Here is a 21,911-nt window from a genome sequence, read left to right as displayed (position 1 = left end):
TTTGAATTGGGTAGCAATTATAAGGGTTGGATCTCTGGAGTCTTCTGATAAGCTAGTCCAAATTATCCATGGTTGTTGACTTGTCATCAAGTGTCAGTACCAACAAAGCACCAACTGCAACAGCTTGTTGTGATTCTCCTTTGATCCTCTTGTGATCAGGTGTGCTGCACAAGTTCTCGACGCCTGGACCATCGTTTTCCGCTGCTGCTGTTGTTTGGTCTCCACTTCTTGTTTGTAGTTATTGTCCTGTGACGGGGAACTGGCCGAGTGTTTCAAATCTGTTTCAAGCATATACATAGGTGTTGGATGTATTTATCCATGGGATATAACTTTATGGGTGCGTGGTTCGAGAGAGTATCAGGTAGAGTAAACTACACTTCACTTGCACTAGTCTGCTTTAATGAAACCCAAAAGTAGGACCGGCTCCGTGAATGAATATTTTCCTTTCTTACTTTTTTTAGGGAAACCATGATACTGATCTGACTTTATTAATTAGATAGGTGTTACATCAGATTAAAGAAATCAAAACAAGCGTTGCGAGGCGTACTTGGGACCCGAGCAGAGCCTCTTCCCTAAAAAAATTCTAGGGTTCCCCTGCCTCCCACCGGCGCCGTCGTCGGTCCGCCTCGTCTCTGGTGGCCTTAGGGCCATGGCGGCGCGGTGAATCTTGGCCCTTGTCGGCGGGAGGGCTCTATTTTCAGTTGTTTTTTCGTGTTTTGTTAGGGTTTTTGTCCTGCTCAGGAAGACGAGACGGCGACGGCTCCTTGAAGATGAAATAAGTTTCTCCCCGCCTAGCCCCCGTCCCGATGGTGTGTCTAGCATCGTCGGTGGGCGTGTGGAGATGTGTCTCTGGCGGATTTGTCCTTGGTGGATTTGCTCGGATCTGGTTGTAGTTCGTCTATGTTCATGTGTTTTCAGGTTGGATCCTTCTGATCTACGCTACTCTTCAACGGCGGCGGTTGCTGTGCTGCTACGCTGGTCCTATTGGGGCTTAGCACGACGACTTCCCGACTGTCTACTACAACAAGTTTTACCCGACTCTGGTGAGGGAGGGGCGATGACGGCGGCGCGCCTTCGGCTCGCTTCAGTGCTTGTAGTCGTCGCTAGGTATTCTATGAATCCGGATGTAATTTTTATTATTTCTGGTGTTCGTTGTACTGCCATAATTGAAGATGAATAGATTGAAAGTTTTTTCGCAAAAAAAAAATCAAAACAAAAGCGACCAACAGAAAAAAAAATACATTGACACGGCATCGCATCAAAGCAATTTAAAGTTGCCATCTCTATCTTCGCCAATTGCATCTTCATGTTCTTCTACGCACCCAATAAAGAATTCGCAGAAAACCATGCCTTACAATATACCTAAGGCCTTATTTGGCACTAGAGTTTTTCCAACGCCAAAGGGATTGGGAATGAGAAGGGATCTTGTGAACCCCTCCCCTTCACCCAATCCTCTCAACCCCTCCTAATCCCCAAATTGCAACCTCCATAATTTTTCCTCCCTCATCTTTTCCATGTGTACTCAAAATTCTACTTTGGCTTGGCATAGATTCTAACTAGATTTTGCCTGGATGAACATCAAACTATTGAACAAAAATTATCTCTTATTGACATTGTACATACACGTTTTTAGACTGCGGAAATGACAAGTGACATTTTTATACACAACTAGACTAAATACTTAGATAGGCATGTCGAATAAACAACATGCTAACTATGACCGCTAGTCAGAGTCCGAGTCCACCTCCTCGTTAGGGGCCCTCCAACGCGTGCACTCGACGTCAGGGTGGCCTACAACCGGGGCCAACTTGACCAGGACTATGACTCCAACTATTTGGGCCAAGCTTGTAGGCTGCCCGACCCTTTAACTACATAGCTTCGCTGACGTGCTTTACCGACCATGTCATTGGGCGCCAGATCTATGTATCGCCTACTCAAGGCGGAGCTCGGGGTTGCCTCTGCCACGGGGGCTACTAGGTCGGCCCAGTACCGTAGTTGTGGATGTGTTTTTTTTCTTTATTCGGTTTGTTATCGATTTTTCAAGTTTGAAGTGGTTTTCTCTGGTTTTTACATTCTCTTTTTTTCCTATTCTTTTCTTTGGTTTATTTGCTTCTTTCTTTTGTTCTCACCAGTTTTCTTATTTCTTTTATTTTATTTTCCTTTCCTTTTTAACACATGTCTGCATTTTTTTTGTACACACTATACATTTTTGGTGTACACCGGGAACATTTTTTATAGACCTTTAACATTTTTTCAAATATAGATTTTTTCGGAACTTCAGATATAGATTTTCATTTTCATTTTTCATACATATTGTACATTTTGTGTGGGAAAGTATCTAGTGCACCGGTGCTTGTGGTTCTACCGGTGCACCGAACGCCCATAGCACATTTAAAAATATGAAAAAAATTAGCCCATTAACATAATCTCGATCTTATTTTTCGCAAAATTTTAACTCAAACTTTGAAACATTGCTCGAGGTACAAAAATCACAAAATTGACACTGAATAGTACACAGCATAAGGTGGGCTTTAGATTTGGCCCATTATTACATTAATGCTAAATTTGTCATTTTTGTATCTCGTGCAATGTTTCGAATTTTTATTTGATTTTTTGTGACAACATAGACCGATGTTATGTCAATGTGCTACATTTGTTTCAGATTTTTTGAACAGTTTTGAACGTGTTGCGGCATCAGGTGCACCAGCAGCACCACAAGCACCAGGTGCACCAGATACTTTTCCCATTTTTTGTATACATATACTCCCTCCGTTCCAAATTACTCGTCGTAGAAATGGATGTGTCTAGAACTAAAATACATCTAGATACATCCATACCTGCGACAAGTAATTCGGAACGGAGGGAGTATAAAATAATTTTTATACATGTTTAATATTTTTCAAATACATATTTTTGAATATTTTTTCATATATGTGTTAAACATTTTTCAAATACATTTCAAACATTCTTTCGAATGATACAAAATATTTTATTAAACTATGAGAACTTTTTTACATTGTGTAGATATTTTTTAAATGTCAAAAACGTATTTTAAAAATGTAAACACATTTTTAACAATGCAAAGTACATTTTTTGAATGGTCTGGAACATTTTTTGTCTTGAATTACTCGACTTTTTTTTACACTGCATTACATTTTCCAAAATTGTCTCGTGAACATTTTCTAAACGTCATGAAATTTTTTCTTGAATGCTATCAATATTTTCTTAAATTATATTGTGTTAACATTTTTCAATTTTGCGATGAACATTTTAAAGAATCTTAAGCACATTAAATTTTCTGGAATAGTATTTCTAATATTTTTAAAATATAAACAAAAAATTAAAAAGAACAAAAAATATATTAATGCCGAGTTAGGTTGGCCACCTGTCATTTTAAAGAATTTTAAGCATCATTTGTCTTGCATAAAGCGAGACATATCACCAGGTGTCATTGGGTGGGTGATATGTGGGTCAGGGTCCTGCAGGCCTGACCCATGTGATCGAAGAAATCCAGAGTTACAGTTAAAAAAAACCGAAGTAAATTAATATTCAAATTAAAAGTAGACAAATATGTTTATGTTTCAAACCCAAGCTGCAATCCTGGACGGGTGAAGTGTGGAATCATTTTCATTGCCTTCGTGTAGAGAACTAGCAAAAGCATCATGCGGATGTCTTTTCGTGGCGAATTTGTGCAGAAAACTAAAATGCTTGTTGATGTTCATCCACGCAAAAAATCAGATTTTTTTTATTCCACTTATATTATTTTGTAAAATTTATGCGTTTGTGCTCGAGATTAGCGTAACACTTCCTTTTCTGAATCAGGAATGTGCCTGCAAGCATCGTTTGCATACAAAACAGCACATTGCGTCTCTGCAATTGTCAATTCAAGATGATGGCACTAACATCCATTGCATGATGATGTAATTCTTCGAGGCTTGATATTGTAAGGTGCTAAGTATTTTCTCCATTTCAGATTACTTGAAATTATATTTATCCTAAGTCAATTTGTTTAATGTTGATCAAATATAAAAGAACATGCTAATAACTAAAATATTAAATATATGGATTATAAAAATATAGTTTATGACAAATCTAATAAAGCTAATTTGGTATTGTAGATGTTAATATATTGTTCTATGTACTTGGTTAAACTTAAGGTCCTCTTTGGATTGCAGAAATTCTGTATAAATTTGTAGACTCTAACCCTTTGGATTCTTCCCAAGGATTGGTGGCACGTAAATTCCCACAGAATGGATTCATTTGCCTCAATTTCATAGAAATTTGAACATCTGGTCCAACCACTTGGACTCAATCGCGTTGGACCAAGGTGATTTTCCTCTATTCCATCCAAACAACTATTCATATAGTTCTCCTGTGTTTGTAAACCCATGTTTTGTACTATTCCCGTGTTTCACAATTCTACAATATAAAGAAGACCTATGTAAGTTTGAACCAAAAACAATCTTCACAAAAAAAAAAAAACTTAAAGACAAAGCTAGAACTTAACATACTCCCACCATTCCAATGAATAAGGCACACACACATCCCCAAATTCAATTTTGACCATAAATTGAACCAACACTACATATTTTTGTGACTTGAAAATTATGCTATTGAAAAGTTCTTTTGTTCAATGGTATAATATTTATCACATATAACCAACATTTGATAGGTCTAAATTATCATCAAAGTTGAAATTTGGGATGCGCCTTCATTGGAATGGAGTAATATGAAACAGAGAGGTACTCTTCAGATCATATTCACGCCCCAAATCAGATGAATCTTCTTACTCGGGATTTGGGAAAATGTAAGTTGGATTCCTCCAAGATTCCTACTTGTCGCGAACAAAAAATATAAAACTGAGACCCAATCTTTTTTTTTTTGAAATGGAGGCATAAGATTTGCCTTATCAATTAAATAAGAAGAGAATAGATTTTAGAGTTTTACAACACCCACAAATACGGCATGGCAATTACTCGCCCATAAAAATATCTCCTAATTTCTTTGCGCCCGCGGTCACCCAAAGCTTGGCCTCGTGGACAATGGCAGTGACGAAACACCCGTGCATTACTTTCATTTCAAATGGTCCAGGAGACAAGCATGGTGAGAGAGGCCAAAGCTTGCCGGTTGGGGTTGCGATTGTTGGTTTTCTTGTCCCACCATTCGTAGACGGATTCATCCGTGTGCCACCCGGATGTATCTATGTGCGCGAGACCAAGCCTCTCAATGAGAGACTTCCATATCCGAATTGTAAAGCGGCACTTGAAGAAAATGTGGGCATCCGTTTCTTGCTCCCTATTGCAAAGTTTGCAGAGGCCACAATTTGGCCAACCTCGTCGCTGTAAACGATCGACGGTCCAAATCCTATCTTGTATTGCCAACCACGCAAAAAATTTAACCTTTGAAGGTGCCCATGCCTTCCAGACCATACGGTCCAAGGGGGAAAGAGTCAAGGGGGAAAGAGTCAAGCCTAGGAATTAAGCCTTGTACGCAGTGGCCGCCGTGTATATCCCGTCGTTTCGCGTGCTTTCAGAAGATGGTATCTTCAGTTTGCTCATGAAGGTGGATATCATTCAGGAGCATCCAAAGAGTGAAAAATTCCCGGATGTGGGCTGCGGTTACAACCACCACTCGGAGCAATCCTATCAAACCCTCTGATACACCAGGTGGTTCGGAACTGCATGCACATATGCCCATAGTTTCTGTCAAAAAGATGCAAGTTTGCATTGTCCACTGGAAAAGGTATTTTATCCTTGATACACACAATCTATGAGTCAAAACAACGGTATACACATGGCACAGGGGAAAGCAACAACAAGTCAAGAAAGTCAACAAGTCAAGAAAGTTAATCTAATCTAACATCCACTATGGTGCCATGGTGGGCAGTCGCTAAACAAGTACCTCTTTACTGGAGCTCCAAGCACCCCTACTCTATGTGGGTGGAACACGGCAACACAGGCCGTGAAACACAATATAGCAGCCACTGCCACAGTTGCGACAAGTCGCGTTCTCATCATACCACTTGGGAAAGGAGCAACCAAGGCGGGATTAAGCCATCTAGCATTCATCTCAGGGGCGCGGCACTGCCTGTGTGACACAGCTTCATTAGTCACAAGCGGCACACTTACTTCCTCTTCACACTCGGCATTGGTTGAGGGCAAACAGAAATCATCACTGTCAGTGACATTCTGCAAAAAGATTACAAAACATCGTTGTAATTCAGTTAGCCATATGCAAAATGACTGAATGATGATGCCACTCCAAAAGGTTACAGATAAACGTGATACTGATGCTCCTAAGCTTACATTTTCATAAAGACAAACATCCTCTGCCATGACAAGACAACCCTAGGACCAACTCAATGTTGACACATAATTTGTAAAACTAATTCTACATGAGAACAGAATGGTTCCAGATTTAAGTGCTTTCAAACTAAAAACGATTATCTTCTTAAACAATCAACAGACAGATGGAAGCTAAAATAACCAAAATAGGACTATACACAGATGTTTATCTAAGAACCGTGGCCAGTATCACGATTTCCCCTGATTTTCTGTACTACTGACCATGAATTGCATGCTTGTAGCGCGCAATGGTAATGAGCTGATGATTACTTTTTCAGAAGAAAAGAAGAAATTCTCAATAAAACGCACAACTGAAAATTCAAAATAATGTTATCAATTGAACTTGCTCTGCTTATCCAAAACTTGCAACTGATTTAATGTAAAAAAAGCATAAACATGCAGAGATTCTTGCATTAGCTGAGTTCGAGAAGAATATTTAGCGTGGAATTAATAGGGCTTGCACCACAATAGCACTTACTTCTTTACCAAGTGGCACAGAAGTGCCCAAGCTTGGCTGGTCTGAAACGCTATCACCACACCACCTTGTTTGAAGCTGTGTTTCTTCGTTGTGTTTAGCTCTCTGATCAACAATGATTCGAGCATGTCTTATATACCCAACAAATGCTGTGACATGATGTTCCAACCGCCCACTTTCCAGGTTAGAAAGAATCTCAGAGCCTATGATGTTGTCCGATGACTTCACAATCATTTCAAGAACATTGGTAAAATTGTTTTGTATCAAGAACTCCAACACACATATCCATCTCTCAACATTTGTTTTACTCAGTAATTTTTTAAATTCATCTGGAGAAGGCTTCTTTATTAACCACCCAATCTCTATCAGGAATCCTGACATTGCAGTTTGTTGAAGCTTCCAATGCTCACAAGGATCAGAAGTAATACCAGGGAACTCTCCATTTGCACTCTTGTACTTGGAAGAACCACAAAGAGCATCTTGTATCCTCTCTAGTTCAAAACACAACTGTTTGCTACAGAAAAGGATAGGGACAAAATTTGATAGCCCAAACACGTTTTCCACCTGTAGAAGGAAAAAAAACTGAAAATATAGAACTGCAATCGACGATCATCATATATAACTACAGAAAGTGTCGAAGAATGACAACATAAGCTGAACTGTCATGCAGTTAGATAAATGGTAATTGCTATTCTTGCAACAGTGAACCATTTTGGAACCCCTTAAATATTACAAATATAGCATAAATAATGGGTTTATTGTCGTCTTTTGCTATGTTATTTCAAGGTGTAAATTTTGGCTCTTCTTTAAGGCAGCGTTTCAGCTCCTGTGAAGCATATGCTCCTAAATGAACAGTAAAATTGTTTAAAATGCTATAAAAATTCAAACAACACTGTTTTTATTTACAATATACCTGTATGTCTTTTATCGGCTTGCAAAGTTTCATGGACATATTTTGTGCCCTGGACAAAAAAAACAAAAACTGGTGCTCTACAAAAGCGAATTTTTTTTTTCGCACAGGCCACAAAACTCATCTTTTTTCCATGAAAATTAATATGCACACATAGGACACAGCAGGACATGTATTTCAGATTTGTTTGACATTAAGGGCATCATCATTTGTTTCACACCAGGAGCATATGCTCTTGGGTGCTGATGTGAATATCCGGTTTTATACACCTATACTTTTAGCGCCAATAACAATAGTAGCTCACTAGCCAGTTTTGTTATGCCAAACAAGAATACATTATCTTTGCTGAAATTGTTCCAAATACAAATGCCATATTGATGCTGTGTATCTTTATCACAGGAGAAATTAAGCATGAACCATAAATCCCCACTATGCGCTTGCTTCCTATAGTTTTCAATCGTCAAGTACTTTGTGATGCAAGTCTGTTTTGCCCGTGTTTTCTGCAAAGGGCACATATGATCTTACTATTGTACAGAAACTTGCAATTATTGTCCAGCTTCTATGACATTAGTTTTCACTTCTTGAAGTGCACAAACCAAAGTTGGTGAATATGAACCAAAGTGCCCCAAAGCCCTGTGTGCGATGTAGAGCAGCTAATGTCTCTTTGAGTATTGATGCCTTATTTGAGGAATCAGTTCAACATCACACTGTTTGGAAGGGATGGCTTAAGCTTAAGCCTAAGCAGGGTTTTCTATTAATTGGTACAACTGTCAGGCTGGTCATGGCTAAGAATTTAAAAGTATAGCTTAAGTTCGTACACACTAATAACTATCTACATAGGACTGACAAATCATAACCGAACTAATATCAAACACATGCAACCTAGATGGATGCCACTAGAAAAGATTAGTTAATATGCACCAGACTCTAAAGTATGGAGGAATTCGATTGGTTTTGTAGCAAACTTCACTTACTTCCACAAAACCAGGTCCATGAGTATCCGGCTTTGTTTGAGTGATGTTTATCCGGAAAACTTCGTGGTGAGAATCAAATGTAGAAGCACCATTTTTCACGCAACCAAAGGTTTCACGAGACGTTAGACGGCAACAATCATGCTTCAAGTACTCTCCATCAAACGATAGAAGTGATCTGCCATGAGAAACATAAATTGAATGGTGATTCAAGCACCCATAGAGCATTGTGAACCACACACAAATTCATAAGAAGTGTTCATCTATGAAGCTTATAAGGAACTGCCTCATGTGGATTCACTTCATGCACAAATTTAGTGTTGGAACCAGGAAAACTAAATCCACAAACGAGCACTTAAGATGCATAAAGTATAACAATAGAAGGGCATCGATCATAAACCAGAGTGTTCTCCCGATGATCAACAATTATCAAAAGAGATAAATGACAATTTTTTTACTTGGACGCTAAAGCTATTTCATGCAGAAATTGTGCGTGCCGAGACAGTTTGTGCCTGAAACTAACAAAACAAAACAAAAATGCATACTGAAGCCACACTACACTCACATTCACTTAGTTATTCCTCCAAGTGACAGGAATAGGCTAAAATCCAGGAATGGTTCATTTAATAACTTAACCAACTAAACAAGATCACTTAATAAAAATATAAAACACGAGGTTATGGGGAAACAGTGCATATTTACTTTAGTACTCCCTCCGTCCTATGTTTATAAAGCGGTAAAGCGAAGCGAGGCGCTAGGGGGGCGCCTCACTGCTTAAGCGATAAAGCGTAAAGCGAGGCGACGCTTTACACAGACTCTGAACCTGATGGGCAGTATAATAGAGCACCATTTAGTGAGACATATATATGTTGATTCTAATCCACCAGTGAGCCCATATATTCTGATCCATCCACTAAGCAGTAAGCAACTAGCCAATTGCTATAAGAGAGGCAGTAGCACCTAACAGCAGAGGAGTTGTGCATAGCATAACACACAACAGAGCAGAAAAGGCTGGTGCAGATCTGAGGAAGCTGCTGCCAGAGGAGAGAGGAAAGAGCTGAAAGCCTGGATATTTGCACGCTCTGGTTTTGGTTCTCTCTCTTTCTTTCCCCTCCTGTAACTGTTTCACATGTGAGCCCAGCCCTGTTTCCCTGCCAGGAATCTCTGTACCCTGCCTGGCAAGTCTAAGGCGTCCTCTCTGCCTTAAAGCGCCAATCAGGACGCCTAAGCAGGCGCTTCAGACGCTTTAGTGTCTAAGGCGGACACCTTAGACACATGTCTAAAGCGAGTTGGACGCTTTGAGCCTGGAGGGCGCTCTAACGCTTAAGCGTCGCTTAAGCGACGCTTTAGGGACGCTTTACAAACAGAGCCTCCGTCCAAAAATACTTGTCATCAAAATGGATAAAAAGAGATGTATCTAGAACTAATATACATCTAGATACATCCCCTTTTATTTATTTTGATGACAAGTATTTCCGGACAGAGGGAGTAGAAGCTAAGATCAAACTTTACCGCGGAGACTCTGGAAAGCCCACATCACAAATTTGTGACAATAGATACTAAGGTTAGAAAATAATACATACAGCAGAAGTTTCAAACAAGAAATGTTGTACCGCAATATACATGGTAGAAAAACAGCCAGCAGAAATCACCACAACGTCCAAGGGCATATTATACCTGAATTTAGGCTGATCAAGAGAACTTCCACAAAGGAGTAGTTCAATAGGCTTTCCTGCTTCAAACCATGTTGGATGAACACAATGGATCCTGGGGGCTTGTACCTCTAATCTGGTACTCATCAATGTTGCTCCATCTTTAGTACAGATATTAAAAATCCTCGGTTAATAATCAGATACTTTTGTCATGAAAAGTTTAAAACAGAAGATGTAATAATATATAAGTTTAAATGGCAATAGTTCCCGCATTAACTGGGAAATGCTCAAATCTTTGAACAGTTCATGATTATAGATTAAAACTGCGCACGTAAGCGGAATGGGAGTATGTTAAGGATCCTTGCATCAAACAATTGAAAACAAAGGGGTTATCTTCTCATGAGAAAATTCTTCTGGACAGATACATAATTCAAAGGCTCTACAGCATATAGTAGGCTAGTAGCACATGCAAATAGTGCTACTCCCTCCGTTCCTGAACACATGTCATTCCAAAGTCAAATTTTGTTCCTGGATACATGTCATTTTAATATTTCAAGATAACCTTACACCAATTTTCCATTGCATATCCATCTTTGGCTATTTCCAATCATTTATTAATATGGACTAGAGTAACACACATCTTTCATATGTGATAAGTTGTCCAATAAAGGGGGTGATGCAATCTTTTCTGCATACATCTTTGTTGCAGAGTAAATTCCTAAAACAGTATGCATTCAGCAAAGGAGGGACTACATAGTTGTGTACGAACAATATAGTTCAAGAATGATATACAAATATTACTATACTTGAAATATGTCATGGAATTGAAAAGTACATGGCACACACCTTTCAATACTTGAAATATTGTGTTATTGGCATGAACAAAAAAGGCCCCTTTGCCCAATAGAAGACTGCTCGGAGCATTTACCAAGTTTCTGACAAGATTTGCTGTATCTTCTGATAACTGCCAAGAGAAATGCAGATATGAATTGCGGGCACTCAATGATATGTTGAAGAAAGCTAAAAAGGTTATGATATAATTTCACGGCAAATCCAGCAAAATCCTTTTGAAGTGGACTCCCATAAGTGGTAAAAATTGACTTGCACAAGCCATAGAGACATCAATTCTGGACTGGTGGTAGTACTACAGTTATCAGTTCGCATAAGTTACACAGTACAAAATGATATTTTAAAAACCAGGCTGTGTTTGATAGCCACGGCAGCGTGGAAACAGCTTCAAAAAGGGATAACGACGTGTGAGTTATTGCCAATGGCGAGGCAAGTCGTTTACTCGCCTGCTTTTTTTTAAAAAAAAAGAAGAGGCCAAGGGTTCTTTTTATTAGAGAGAAAATACTCTGATTTTGAGAATACTCTAGTATTGGTACAATTTTAATTACTGTGACCTGTTTGGCTACCAATACTAGAGTATTCTCAAAATCAGAGTATTTTCTCTCTAATAAAAAGAACCCTGGGCCTCTTCTTTTTTTCTAAAAAAAAGCAGGCAAGTAAACGACTTGCCTCGCCATTGGCAATAACTCACACGTCGTTATCCCTTTTTGAAGCTGTTTCCACGCTGCCGTGCCGTTACCCCTCTTTCTGGTCAATCCACTCAGCTCCGCTCGTGGAGGGATTGACGACTAGTTCGACGCAGCTAGCCTAGGCCCAGCTCTCCATGGCTCAATCCCAAGGGAGCATCCTTATTGGTAATATACAAGCCTTGTGCTTGGGCGTTCAGTTTATGCATAGCCATTTAATTAGTTTATGCTTGGCCGTTCTTCGTGGATGTGTATGATAAATAAGCGTGCCCTACATGCAATGGCTAGCTAGCTTAAAATGTCCGTGTTTGCAACAGCTAACAGCTAGCCATAATTTTTACATCGCTGCTCACAGCTCTAGCCAGACAGGTCCTATGTATTATCGATACTCCAAAATACTTCGATATGTAAAAACCGTGGTATCTCATATCATCATGCTAAAATACTGTAGTTTTTCGATACTTTGTTTTTTACAACACTTTGCTGCCAAACACAGCCTAAGTCTTGATAGTTTGTCTTTATTTGGATGTGTGCAAAAATCTTCATTCAGTTTGAAGTAATTGATGATTTTGTTTTAGCATAAACATCCATACCTTGTCCCACATATGTTGTGGCATTGCAATAAATACAGTTAAAATTGTACAACCAGGACGAATGTAGCCCTCCAATTCAACAGGCATGCTAGACAACCACTCAAATATCTGCATATTTCAAATGTACCACTGACTGAGAACAATTTCTTTGACATGAAAATATCATCCAGTGTTAGAAACTTAAAGCCATGGCCAGTTACATACTTGGTTACGTAGACGCCGAGGAAACTCTGCGGGATTCCAGTCGTACAACTTGAACGAAATGCGTCCTGTGGGGCACTAGAATGGTGATACAACATTATCATGACAATTACAGAGGGAGAGAGGGAGGGAGGGGGAAAGTCTCACCAAACTAAAAATAATAATGCATAATGATCACACTAAATTAAACAAACAAATTTGTATGGGAAAAAAACTCACTGAGGATGAATAAGCACTCTTGCTGTCATGCACCGGAGAATTCGTAAGTTTAGCATTTTCCTGTTTTGCACCAAGGCAGGCTTCAGCAGAAGCTGCAAAAGTCACTATGCTTTTACTTCGGTCATTTTGCAAGCTGAGTTGTGTACAAGTTGGAGAACTAAGGGCATCTTCAGATCCCATCGGTGTTTCTCTGTCTAAAACTTTGTTGCTAAGAACAGTCTCAAGCATGTCACAGCTAGCGCCATCTATATTCTCTGTATATCAAAAGATATTAACAAAGATGTTCCAGATTAGACAGCAAATATTTACAGAGTACACAAAAAGGAACATTAGAAGAAAGGGAGCTGGACATTAACAGATGCATTTTAAAAGTACACCACCAAACAAGCATATAAAGATAATGCTCATACTGGAGCTCAATTTGGGTCAAACTTAGAATTCCAACAAATATGTAGATGCTCTAAACAAATGGCTAGAGGATGTTTAACTTGTTTTATTTCACTTAGGAGTGTTCTTTTTTTATTGCTACAAACTAAACCTTGTCTACGTTGAAGTGAGGCTATTGATTTGTTGAGAAACGACTTTCAAATTTATGAAATGGTTTATTTATTTATGCTGATATGAGGATAAACACCACCAGAAAATTATGTCATGGTGAGGGAGGAGACTTGGGTAGAAGAACTGAAGAAGGGCTGCTTGATGGTAATATCAAGTGCCTGCTTCATTATAGATGGGTCTCCCCCTAAAGTATCTAATCTCAATCGTGTACCTAAGTAATACAACTATTCTCAGATTCACTAACAATAGGATAATAGGATACATATCCACACTTAGTTGAAGCTGATTAGGGCCAGCTGCCGACACTTTCTTCATGCTGCCGGCTGCCACCTAAGTTAGGCCTAACCCTCCACTCCTCCTGGATAAGCAGCTCATTGTCGAGTGCAAAATGATAGCTAGGGCTCAAGTTAAGACTGTACAAGTAGAATTCCTCTGGTTTACCGAGTTTGCTGAGCTTGCTGCAATGTTCTTAGTTCCTATGGACTTGATGCCATGTTGACAAAATTCAATGTAGCTTGCTAAAGGTTTGAACCAGTATTTGTTCATCCCTAGCTGAAATCCCTGATACCCCCCGCGTTCATGGGATGCAGAGATTCTGACTAGATGAGTAAGCTGATGTTTCAAAGACCATTGTGTGGGTGTGGTAACAGTGCCAAGCTATTGCCTAATTTTGAGCTTGTTACTGAGGGCCAGGCCAAGGCCCACTGCGGAGGGCTTGGCTTGAGCACTAAATGAAGGACCATCTGGCCTGGTTTTGGACTGAGCCACTGAGGCACAAGCACATCTGCAGGTTTGAGTTTGGAGGAAGTTGTGTGCATGGGAAATGACTAGACATGCAGTGTCCCATGGTGGATCACCACGATTGCTGGAAGCCTGGAACATGAGTGGCCACCGCCTTTTGATGAGCAGATACCGCTGCTGCTGGTTACAGGCTCAGTGCTGCAGTTCTATCTGATGGCGTTGAATAGGAAATAGCTGTCGAATACGGTGCTATGGTTGGTGCAGCCAGCACAGAAGCAATGGCTCAAGTCCATGTATTTTCTCCACATGCAAGCTGTCCCCACTGTTGCTCTTGTCTGTAATGCCACGCTGTTGGCACCGAACTGATACCATCTTGACTACCGCACTGAGGAAGAAGGGCTCAGGAAAAGGACTGGATCTGGACTGCAATGAATAACCTAGAGAGAGACTAGATTATTTCCTTCATGTTCCTTCACATTGCATAATGATAATATAACATATGGCTGGCAGCTTCCTTGTATAGAAACTCATCACTCGCTTCCTAGCAATAGGATTATCCTTATTTGGTTGGCTAGGTCCAGTTGTACCCCTTAGCCCACATCCCTAATATGCACCCGAGGAAGTGTTGAATGTAATCCATCCACGTCTGCATATCAAGGCTGCAAACTCCGCATAAGCGCTTAAAGGTAAGGTGGCCCTTTAAGTTGGATGTAACAACTAAATTCTTGCTTTTTGTTGGTTGGGTGTTATGAATTTGTTTGAAGTGGTAAAAGATGTTGGCCTTGAGTTTCTGGTGGTGAAACTTTGTGAAGAACCCAGTTTCCTGCCTATAAGATGCTCTTGTCGCAAAAGTTCACAAAAATTGCGATGTTTCCTTGTTCTCGTCTTCTGCTAGAAGGTTTCAAGTTGCATAAAGAATATTGATGTTCACATCCGTGGAAGGAACTGATTTACTCCGATGTCAATTGCAACAATAAAGGAATGTAACCTATGAATAACATGTATCCAAAACAAATACTGAGCCACAATGGATTTAGTAATAAACTTTTCCCTGGTATTACATAATTCTGGTCAATAGTCATATCTATAGGAAAACCCTGCGCCTTCTACTTGAAATGTAAAATCTTCTACCAGAGCGAATAGATAAAATAAGTTTGGGAAACTTGATTGTTCTTTGTAGGCTATCTAAGAGACAATTTACGCTTTATGCACATAAATAATCGCTTTAGCATGTTATGGAAAGCTTGTAACAGAGCAACTACAACAAGATTTAAAGTTAACATGGTAAGATGGCTAAATATGCAAAAGAAATGGATTTTGCCTGACAAAGCTGGAAAAGTTATTTTTGGTCCTACCTTCTCTTATTTCACCGCTGCCGCTACCATCAGCTGACAAATCCAATTGTTCATCTATCTCTTTCTCCAATGTGCCTTTTGAATCAGGTTTCCTTCGTCTTCTTTTGTTGTGCCTCTCCAGCTTTCTTCTACAACTCCTTTTGTCTTCATCAAAATCTAATAATATATGGAATCTGCAACAGAAGTATGTTCAGAGAGAGAGAGAGAAAGAAAGACAGACAGAGAGAGATTATAGCACACCAAAGTAAACTATTACTACAATCTACAAATCAGCAAGAACAGCATAAACAGCCAGCACAATTGTTAGACTGGACATAAGAATAATCAATAATAGATTGTCCGGGGAAGTAATCATCTTAAGTATTAAAGACTAATAATTTTTAAACAGTTGCTAAAAATAAATGAAAAAAAAACTTGAAAGGGGTGTGCAAACATAAGCAAGGACGTATGCATTTGCACTATTTGTACGCATTTGCACTATTTTGATAAAAGTGGCCAACAACATCATGCTGAAACCACATACAGTACTCATAAAATAAGCTGTATTACAATTATAACTAAATGTTATTTGCTTGCAAAGTTTAATGACATTTTACAAAAATGAAGAGATTCACAACCATGTGTGCCTACCAGTGAACCCCAGGAAAGTTCTCGACCATTTACAACATACTAACTCCCGAACCACCTCCTGGTGGAGTTGTGGGCGTATGACTCCACCCACCAGTGCTTAAATCCTAGCACCCGCATTTTCGCTCACGCTTATGTGCTTTAGTGGGAACTTCATGGGATAGCGGATGTATTCCCGGCCTCCACTAATTCTAGGCATGTGCTTGGAGACGCACACACATGTGGCGTGCGCGTGCGCGTGTGCATGGTGTAAGCGTGTGTTTGTGTGTCTACCATGTCATAGGAAAAAAATATGATACTCCCTCTGATTCATATTAATTGATCTAAAGCGGCGTTACTAAAGCAGCGTCAATTAATATGGATCGGATCGGAGGGAGTATTAACTCTACTTGAAAATAGAATTCATCAATTCACTAGAAATATCACATGAGTCCCGACAAATCCTAGATAAGTTTTGCCAGGATGACGGAACCCTGGGTCCAAACAAAAAATCTATAAGTGGCATATCTTTAACAGTGGCATTGCTTTCAAATGAACCTGCATTTCAATGCAGGGGGCTCATACGTCAAATATTGCATGTCACCGCACTAGTACAGCCTACTAGAAGGGGAAAATTCCTCTAGCATGGTAGGCTGATCGGTTTTCACACAATTAGTCCATTACACCTACAAAATTGTGCTGCAAAATGTCTTCTTGAGATAAATTTAAGGCAAATAAAATACAATTACTGTATAAATCTTGAAGAAGCTTCCAACAAATCAACCACGACAGCATGCCTGAGGAACTCTACTCCAAAAATTAAAAATGCAGAGTTTGTACCGGTCCTTAACATACAATCGACAGCTTGAATGAAGGAAATTGGAAATAATGATCCAACATCCAGTCTTATCGAAGAACTATAACTTAGTGAGGCGATCATTTCACGCATTTAATTTAGTATCCTATACTGATCACAGTGGAACTTGTATTCAGCAACTAACAAGGGGCGAATGTGGCTTACTTGCCGCACTGCTGGCAGTAGCGCTTCTGGACGCCGTCGATCATGACGGCAGAAGAATGGGCGCAACGCAGACACACCCGGTGCCGCTTGTGGTACCCTTTCAGCTCCCGTATATCCGCCTCACAACCCGGCACTTGGCACCTCATTTCTGCTGCTCCCCCGCGGCCAGCCACTCCACTGCCACCACCAGCACCACCAGTTTTGACTACAGCCCCGCTGCTACCCCGGCTGGCAGCCCTGGGCTTCTTCCTCGGGCCGGCAAGCGCCTCCGCGGCAACCTCCTCGACCTCCGCGGCGGCCGCCATCTCATCCAACTCGGGGCACGCGCAGGGCACAATCCCCGCGAGGTAGTTCGGGCACACCAGCCGCGGGTCGCGCTTCCTGACGCCGCGTCTGCTTGTCCCGGCCTCAACAGGCGGAGACGGCGGCGGTGGCGCCGGCTCCGCCTCCACTGGCTGCGGCGGAGGCGGGGCGGGGAGCAGCGCCGCCTCGGCAGTGGGATCGCCCTCGATCCCGAGGGGGTCATCCCACGGGAGGAGCAGGGAATCGTCTTCCGGGATGGTGAAGTCAAGGAGGTTGTCCCAGTCCCAGACGGGCTCCCCCGCATCGGCCGCCGCGCCGCCCCCGCCGGAGTCGGAGACGTCCATTTCCTAGGAATTGGAAACGATCGGCTCCCGCGACGCGGGGTCTCGTTCGCGGTTCCGCGGAGGCGTTGAACGTGGGGATGGGGGGAGGAGGAGGGGGAGGCGGCCGGCGAGGCGACGAGGGCGAGCGAATTGGTCGTCTCGTCGGGGGAGGAGGTAGTAATGGTTGGTGAGCGGCGTAGGACGGCCGGGGCCAGGCGCGCTACTGCTGGCGCGTGGGGCCCGCGCGTTCGGCGTGCGGTTGGTGACGGCGTGACGCCGTGACGGAGACTGCGCGGGCGCTGGCGCAGTGCGGGGTTTGGCGAGTGGGCGAACCTTGAAGCCACAGCGACGCCGGCGTGGGGCCCTCCGTGTCAGCGACCGGGTGTTCGACACGCACGCGCGGACGCGCTGACCGGGCGTGCGGTTGCTGCCGTCGGGACGGCGTATACAGACAGCGACCGCCGTAGCGGGAGGCGGAGCGCTGGCCATCGGATCGGCATCTGGGCGGTGGGGATCGGATTGGGACGCGGGCGGACGGGAGAGGATGTGCCGATATGGTCTCATCGTGTCGACACGGTCCGCCTTTTGTTGGATGGACGCGGGTAGGCCTTCCGTTTGGAGTGTGCGTTTTTCTCCGATAGTTGACCTTGGGCTTCCTGTTATAGTGTTGACCACATTCACGGACAATGCACGTGGTTCAGCATTTTTCTAGTCCGAGCGCTGACAATTGGCGCTCCACGGCACACGCGTCAAATACTACCTCCGTCTAGCCTTTCATATTTTGTGTCAAAATTTGACCATAGATTTAACTAATAAAATACTAATGCATGTCATCAAAAATTATATCGTTTGATTTATATTTAAACATAGTTTTCGACGATGTTATTTTTGATATGTATAACTTATATTTTATTAATTAAAATCATGGTCAAAGTATGACACTAAGTATGAGGGGATTAATAAATCAGGACGGAGGTAGTACGTATTAAGTAATGCTTAAAAAAATGTAAAATATTAAGTGGTGATATATCACTAAATGATGTTGATGGATCCACTAAAAAAATGTTGGTTCTTGAACAAGAGAGGGTGCCATCTTCAATTAGTTAAATGAAATCTTCGCGTGCCTAGCGGAAAATATCTTTCTTCATAATATCTGGTATCATTTTCTTAGTTATACATTGTTTGAATAATTTTTCAATGCCAAATAACTTTGGAGGCATATGTGGGTTAACTCGTAGAGATAACGTTAAGAGATAATTTGTAGTAGAAACTTGTTTCATGTTCATCTCTAGACGTTGTACGGAGATAAGAGATCTATCAGTCAACCCACATATGCCTCAATGTCATCTACTCATCTTGAACATTGATCTTAGTGAAATGCATAAAACTTTCACAATCATGCCCTTTTTTGAGTGCACACAAATTGTGTGGGGTGTTGTAGCGTCTTAGGGTCTTGTTGGCTTTGAGGCTACAAAACTTTTTCTTGAACATGAGTGGGATTTTTTAGGCTACTGCACTTAATCGATCTCTTGGCAACAGGTTTCGCTTATTTTGTTCACCACGCACCGACCCCATTCACTTGCAAACCTACTTTGGTGGTACCATCGTTTTCGGTTCCCTAACCTCTGTCTGGTCAACCATTTCACTAGCATCTTGTATTCATGCCTTTGTGTGACTGTCGCTTGCCTTAGCTTGATAGAAGGCAGAGGGTAAAATACAAGAACGATGGACAGCTCCCACCACAACCCGGTGAGTAGCAAATCCAACATTGCTACTCTTGTAGGAGTTGTTAGATTCCCTGAAGAGGAAGGGCCATTAGTACAGAAGCAAAAGTATTTCCCCAATTAAGAACCAGTAGGAATCAACAAGCTAACAAGATAAGCAGCACATTGATACGTCTCCAACGTATACATAATATTTTATTGTTTCATGCTATTATAGTATCAATCTTGGATGTTTGATATACACTTACAAGCAATTATATATCATTTTTTGGAACTAACCTATTAACTTAGTGCCTAGTGTCGGTTGCTGTTTTTTTGCCTGTTTTTGGTTTTCAGAATATCAGTACCAAACGAAGTCCAAATGCCACAGAACTTTTTGGAGTTTTTTCTAGACATAAGAGACCCTGGAAGCTTCGGAGGGCGAGAAGATGGAGCAGTGGCCCACGAGGCACCAGGACGTGCCCTGCTGGCTTTGTGGGGCCCACGTGGCTCCGTTTCACCTAACTCCGCCTCTATAAATTCTCTAAAATTGTGAAACGAACAAAGGAGTCCATGAAATACTGTTTCCGCCGCCACAAGTTTTTGTTCTTGACAAATCCCATCTGGAGGCCTTTTCCGGCACTCTACCGGAGGGGGATTCGATCATGGAGGGGCTCTACATCATCCTTGCTGCCCTTCTGATGATGCGTGAGTAGTTTATCACAGACCTATGGGGCCATGGTTAGTAGCTAGATTTCTTCTTCTCTCTACTTAATCTTTAATACAATGTTCTCCTCGATGTTCTTGGAGTTCTATCCGATGTAATCACTTTTTGCGGTGTGTTTGTTGGGATCCGATGAATTGTGAGTTTATGATCAGATCTATCCATGAATATTATTTGATTTTTCTCTAAACTCTTTTATGCATGATTGTTATAGCATCGTATTTCTCTTCGATCTATTGATTTGATTTGGCCAACTAGATTGATTTTTCTTGCAATGGAAGAGGTGCTTTGTAATGGGTTTGATCTTGTGATGCTCAATCCTAGTGACAAAAGGGGACATGACAAGCATTGTATCATTACTATTAAGGGTAAAATGATGGGGGTTTATACATACGTTATCCTGTCTACATCGTGTCATCTTAAGGCGTTACTTTGTTCTTTATGAACTTAATACTCTAGATGCATGCTGGATAGCGGTCGATGTGTGGATTAATAGTAGTAGATGCAGTATTGTTTCGGTCTACTTGTCTCAGACGTGATGCCTATATACATGATCATTGCCCTGGATATCGTTATAATTAATTGCTTTTCTATCAATTGCCCAACATTTTCCTTGGAGTGACTGTGTGGGATGTATATACGAACGGAAACGTTTAGCGGTGACTGACTGTGTGGGATGTACTTACGACCAGAAATGATTTCGCTTGTATAATTGTATTTTTTGAGCACTACTGTACGTATTTCTGTATTTGAGTGCTCGCTAGTCGCACACGACCTCATTTTGCCAAGCGTGTGTGCCAGGAGGGCATATCCCCAACGGTTTTTGGGTCGTGTGGGAAGGACTCCCCTATCGCCCACACTAACTAGGTGACAGTTCCGGACATCGTCGCGTAAAGGGGTTAAAAACCGTTTGTATAGCACCGACATGTACCAGTGTTAGGCCTTGTTTGCAAGCATTGAATACCGTTTTTGCTCACATTTGTTACTTGCTACCTTGCTTTTTTATATTTTCATATTACAAAAACCTATATCTACTATCCATATTACACTTGTGTCACCATCTCTTCACGGAACTAGTGCACCTATACAATTTACCATTGTATTGGGTGTGTTGGGGACACAAGATAATATTTGTTACTTGGTTGCAGGGTTGTTTGAGAGAGACCAACTTCATCCTACGTGATACATCTCCAACGTATCTATAATTTTTGATTGTTCCATGCTATTATATTATCTGTTTTGGATGTTTAATGGACTTTAATATGCTCTTTCATATTATTTTTGGGACTAACCTATTAACTGGAGGCCCACTGCTAGTTTCTATTTTTTTTGCCTATTTTAGAGTTTCGCAGAAAAGGAATACCAAACGGAGTCCAAACGGAATGAAACCTTCGCGATGATCTTTCTTGGACCGAAAGCAATCCAGAAGACTTGGAGTCGAAGTCTAGAACTCCACGAGGCGGCCACGAGGTAGGAGGGCGTGCCCAGGGGGGTAGGCGCGCCCCCACCCTCATGGGCCCCTCGTAGCTCCACCGACGTACTTATTTCGCCTATATATACTCTTATACCCTAGAAACATCGCAGAGAGCCACGAAACCACTTTTCCACTGCCGCAACCTTCTGTACCCGTGAGATCCCATCTTGGGGCCTTTTTCGGCGATCTGCCGGAGGGGGAAT

The 21,911-nt window shown here is 41.4% G+C and overlaps 1 protein-coding gene across 1 annotated transcript; it reads right to left on the bottom strand.

Annotated features, from left to right (window-relative positions):
- Positions 1-5,696: 5,696 nt before the first annotated feature.
- LOC119278947 (squamosa promoter-binding-like protein 9) lies at positions 5,697-17,979 on the bottom strand. The gene is made up of 10 exons (XM_037560345.1): positions 17,182-17,979; positions 15,555-15,727; positions 12,901-13,154; positions 12,685-12,759; positions 12,481-12,588; positions 11,199-11,316; positions 10,378-10,513; positions 8,704-8,878; positions 6,823-7,383; positions 5,697-6,188 (listed from the first exon to the last, which is right to left on the bottom strand). The coding sequence occupies exons 1-10, from the start codon at positions 17,826-17,828 to the stop codon at positions 5,856-5,858; spliced, it is 2,580 nt and encodes an 859-aa protein (XP_037416242.1). The 5' UTR covers positions 17,829-17,979; the 3' UTR covers positions 5,697-5,855.
- Positions 17,980-21,911: the final 3,932 nt, after the last annotated feature.

The sequence above is a fragment of the Triticum dicoccoides genome, chromosome 1A (genome assembly GCF_002162155.2).
Source record: "Triticum dicoccoides isolate Atlit2015 ecotype Zavitan chromosome 1A, WEW_v2.0, whole genome shotgun sequence".
NCBI lineage: Eukaryota > Viridiplantae > Streptophyta > Magnoliopsida > Poales > Poaceae > Triticum > Triticum dicoccoides.
Note: the sequence above shows the minus strand (reverse complement) of the source record. Positions and strands in the feature narration are given on the sequence as shown.

Coding starts and splice junctions, on each gene's coding strand:
- LOC119278947 (XM_037560345.1), bottom strand. CDS start 17,828: ATGGACGTCTCCGACTCCGGCGGGGGCGGCGCGGCGGCCGATGCGGGG. Junction 15,728..17,181: donor TACTGCCAGCAGTGCGGCAA/GTAAGCCACATT, acceptor CTTCTGTTGCAG/ATTCCATATATTATTAGATT. Junction 12,589..12,684: donor CTCGGCGTCTACGTAACCAA/GTATGTAACTGG, acceptor TGAAATATGCAG/ATATTTGAGTGGTTGTCTAG.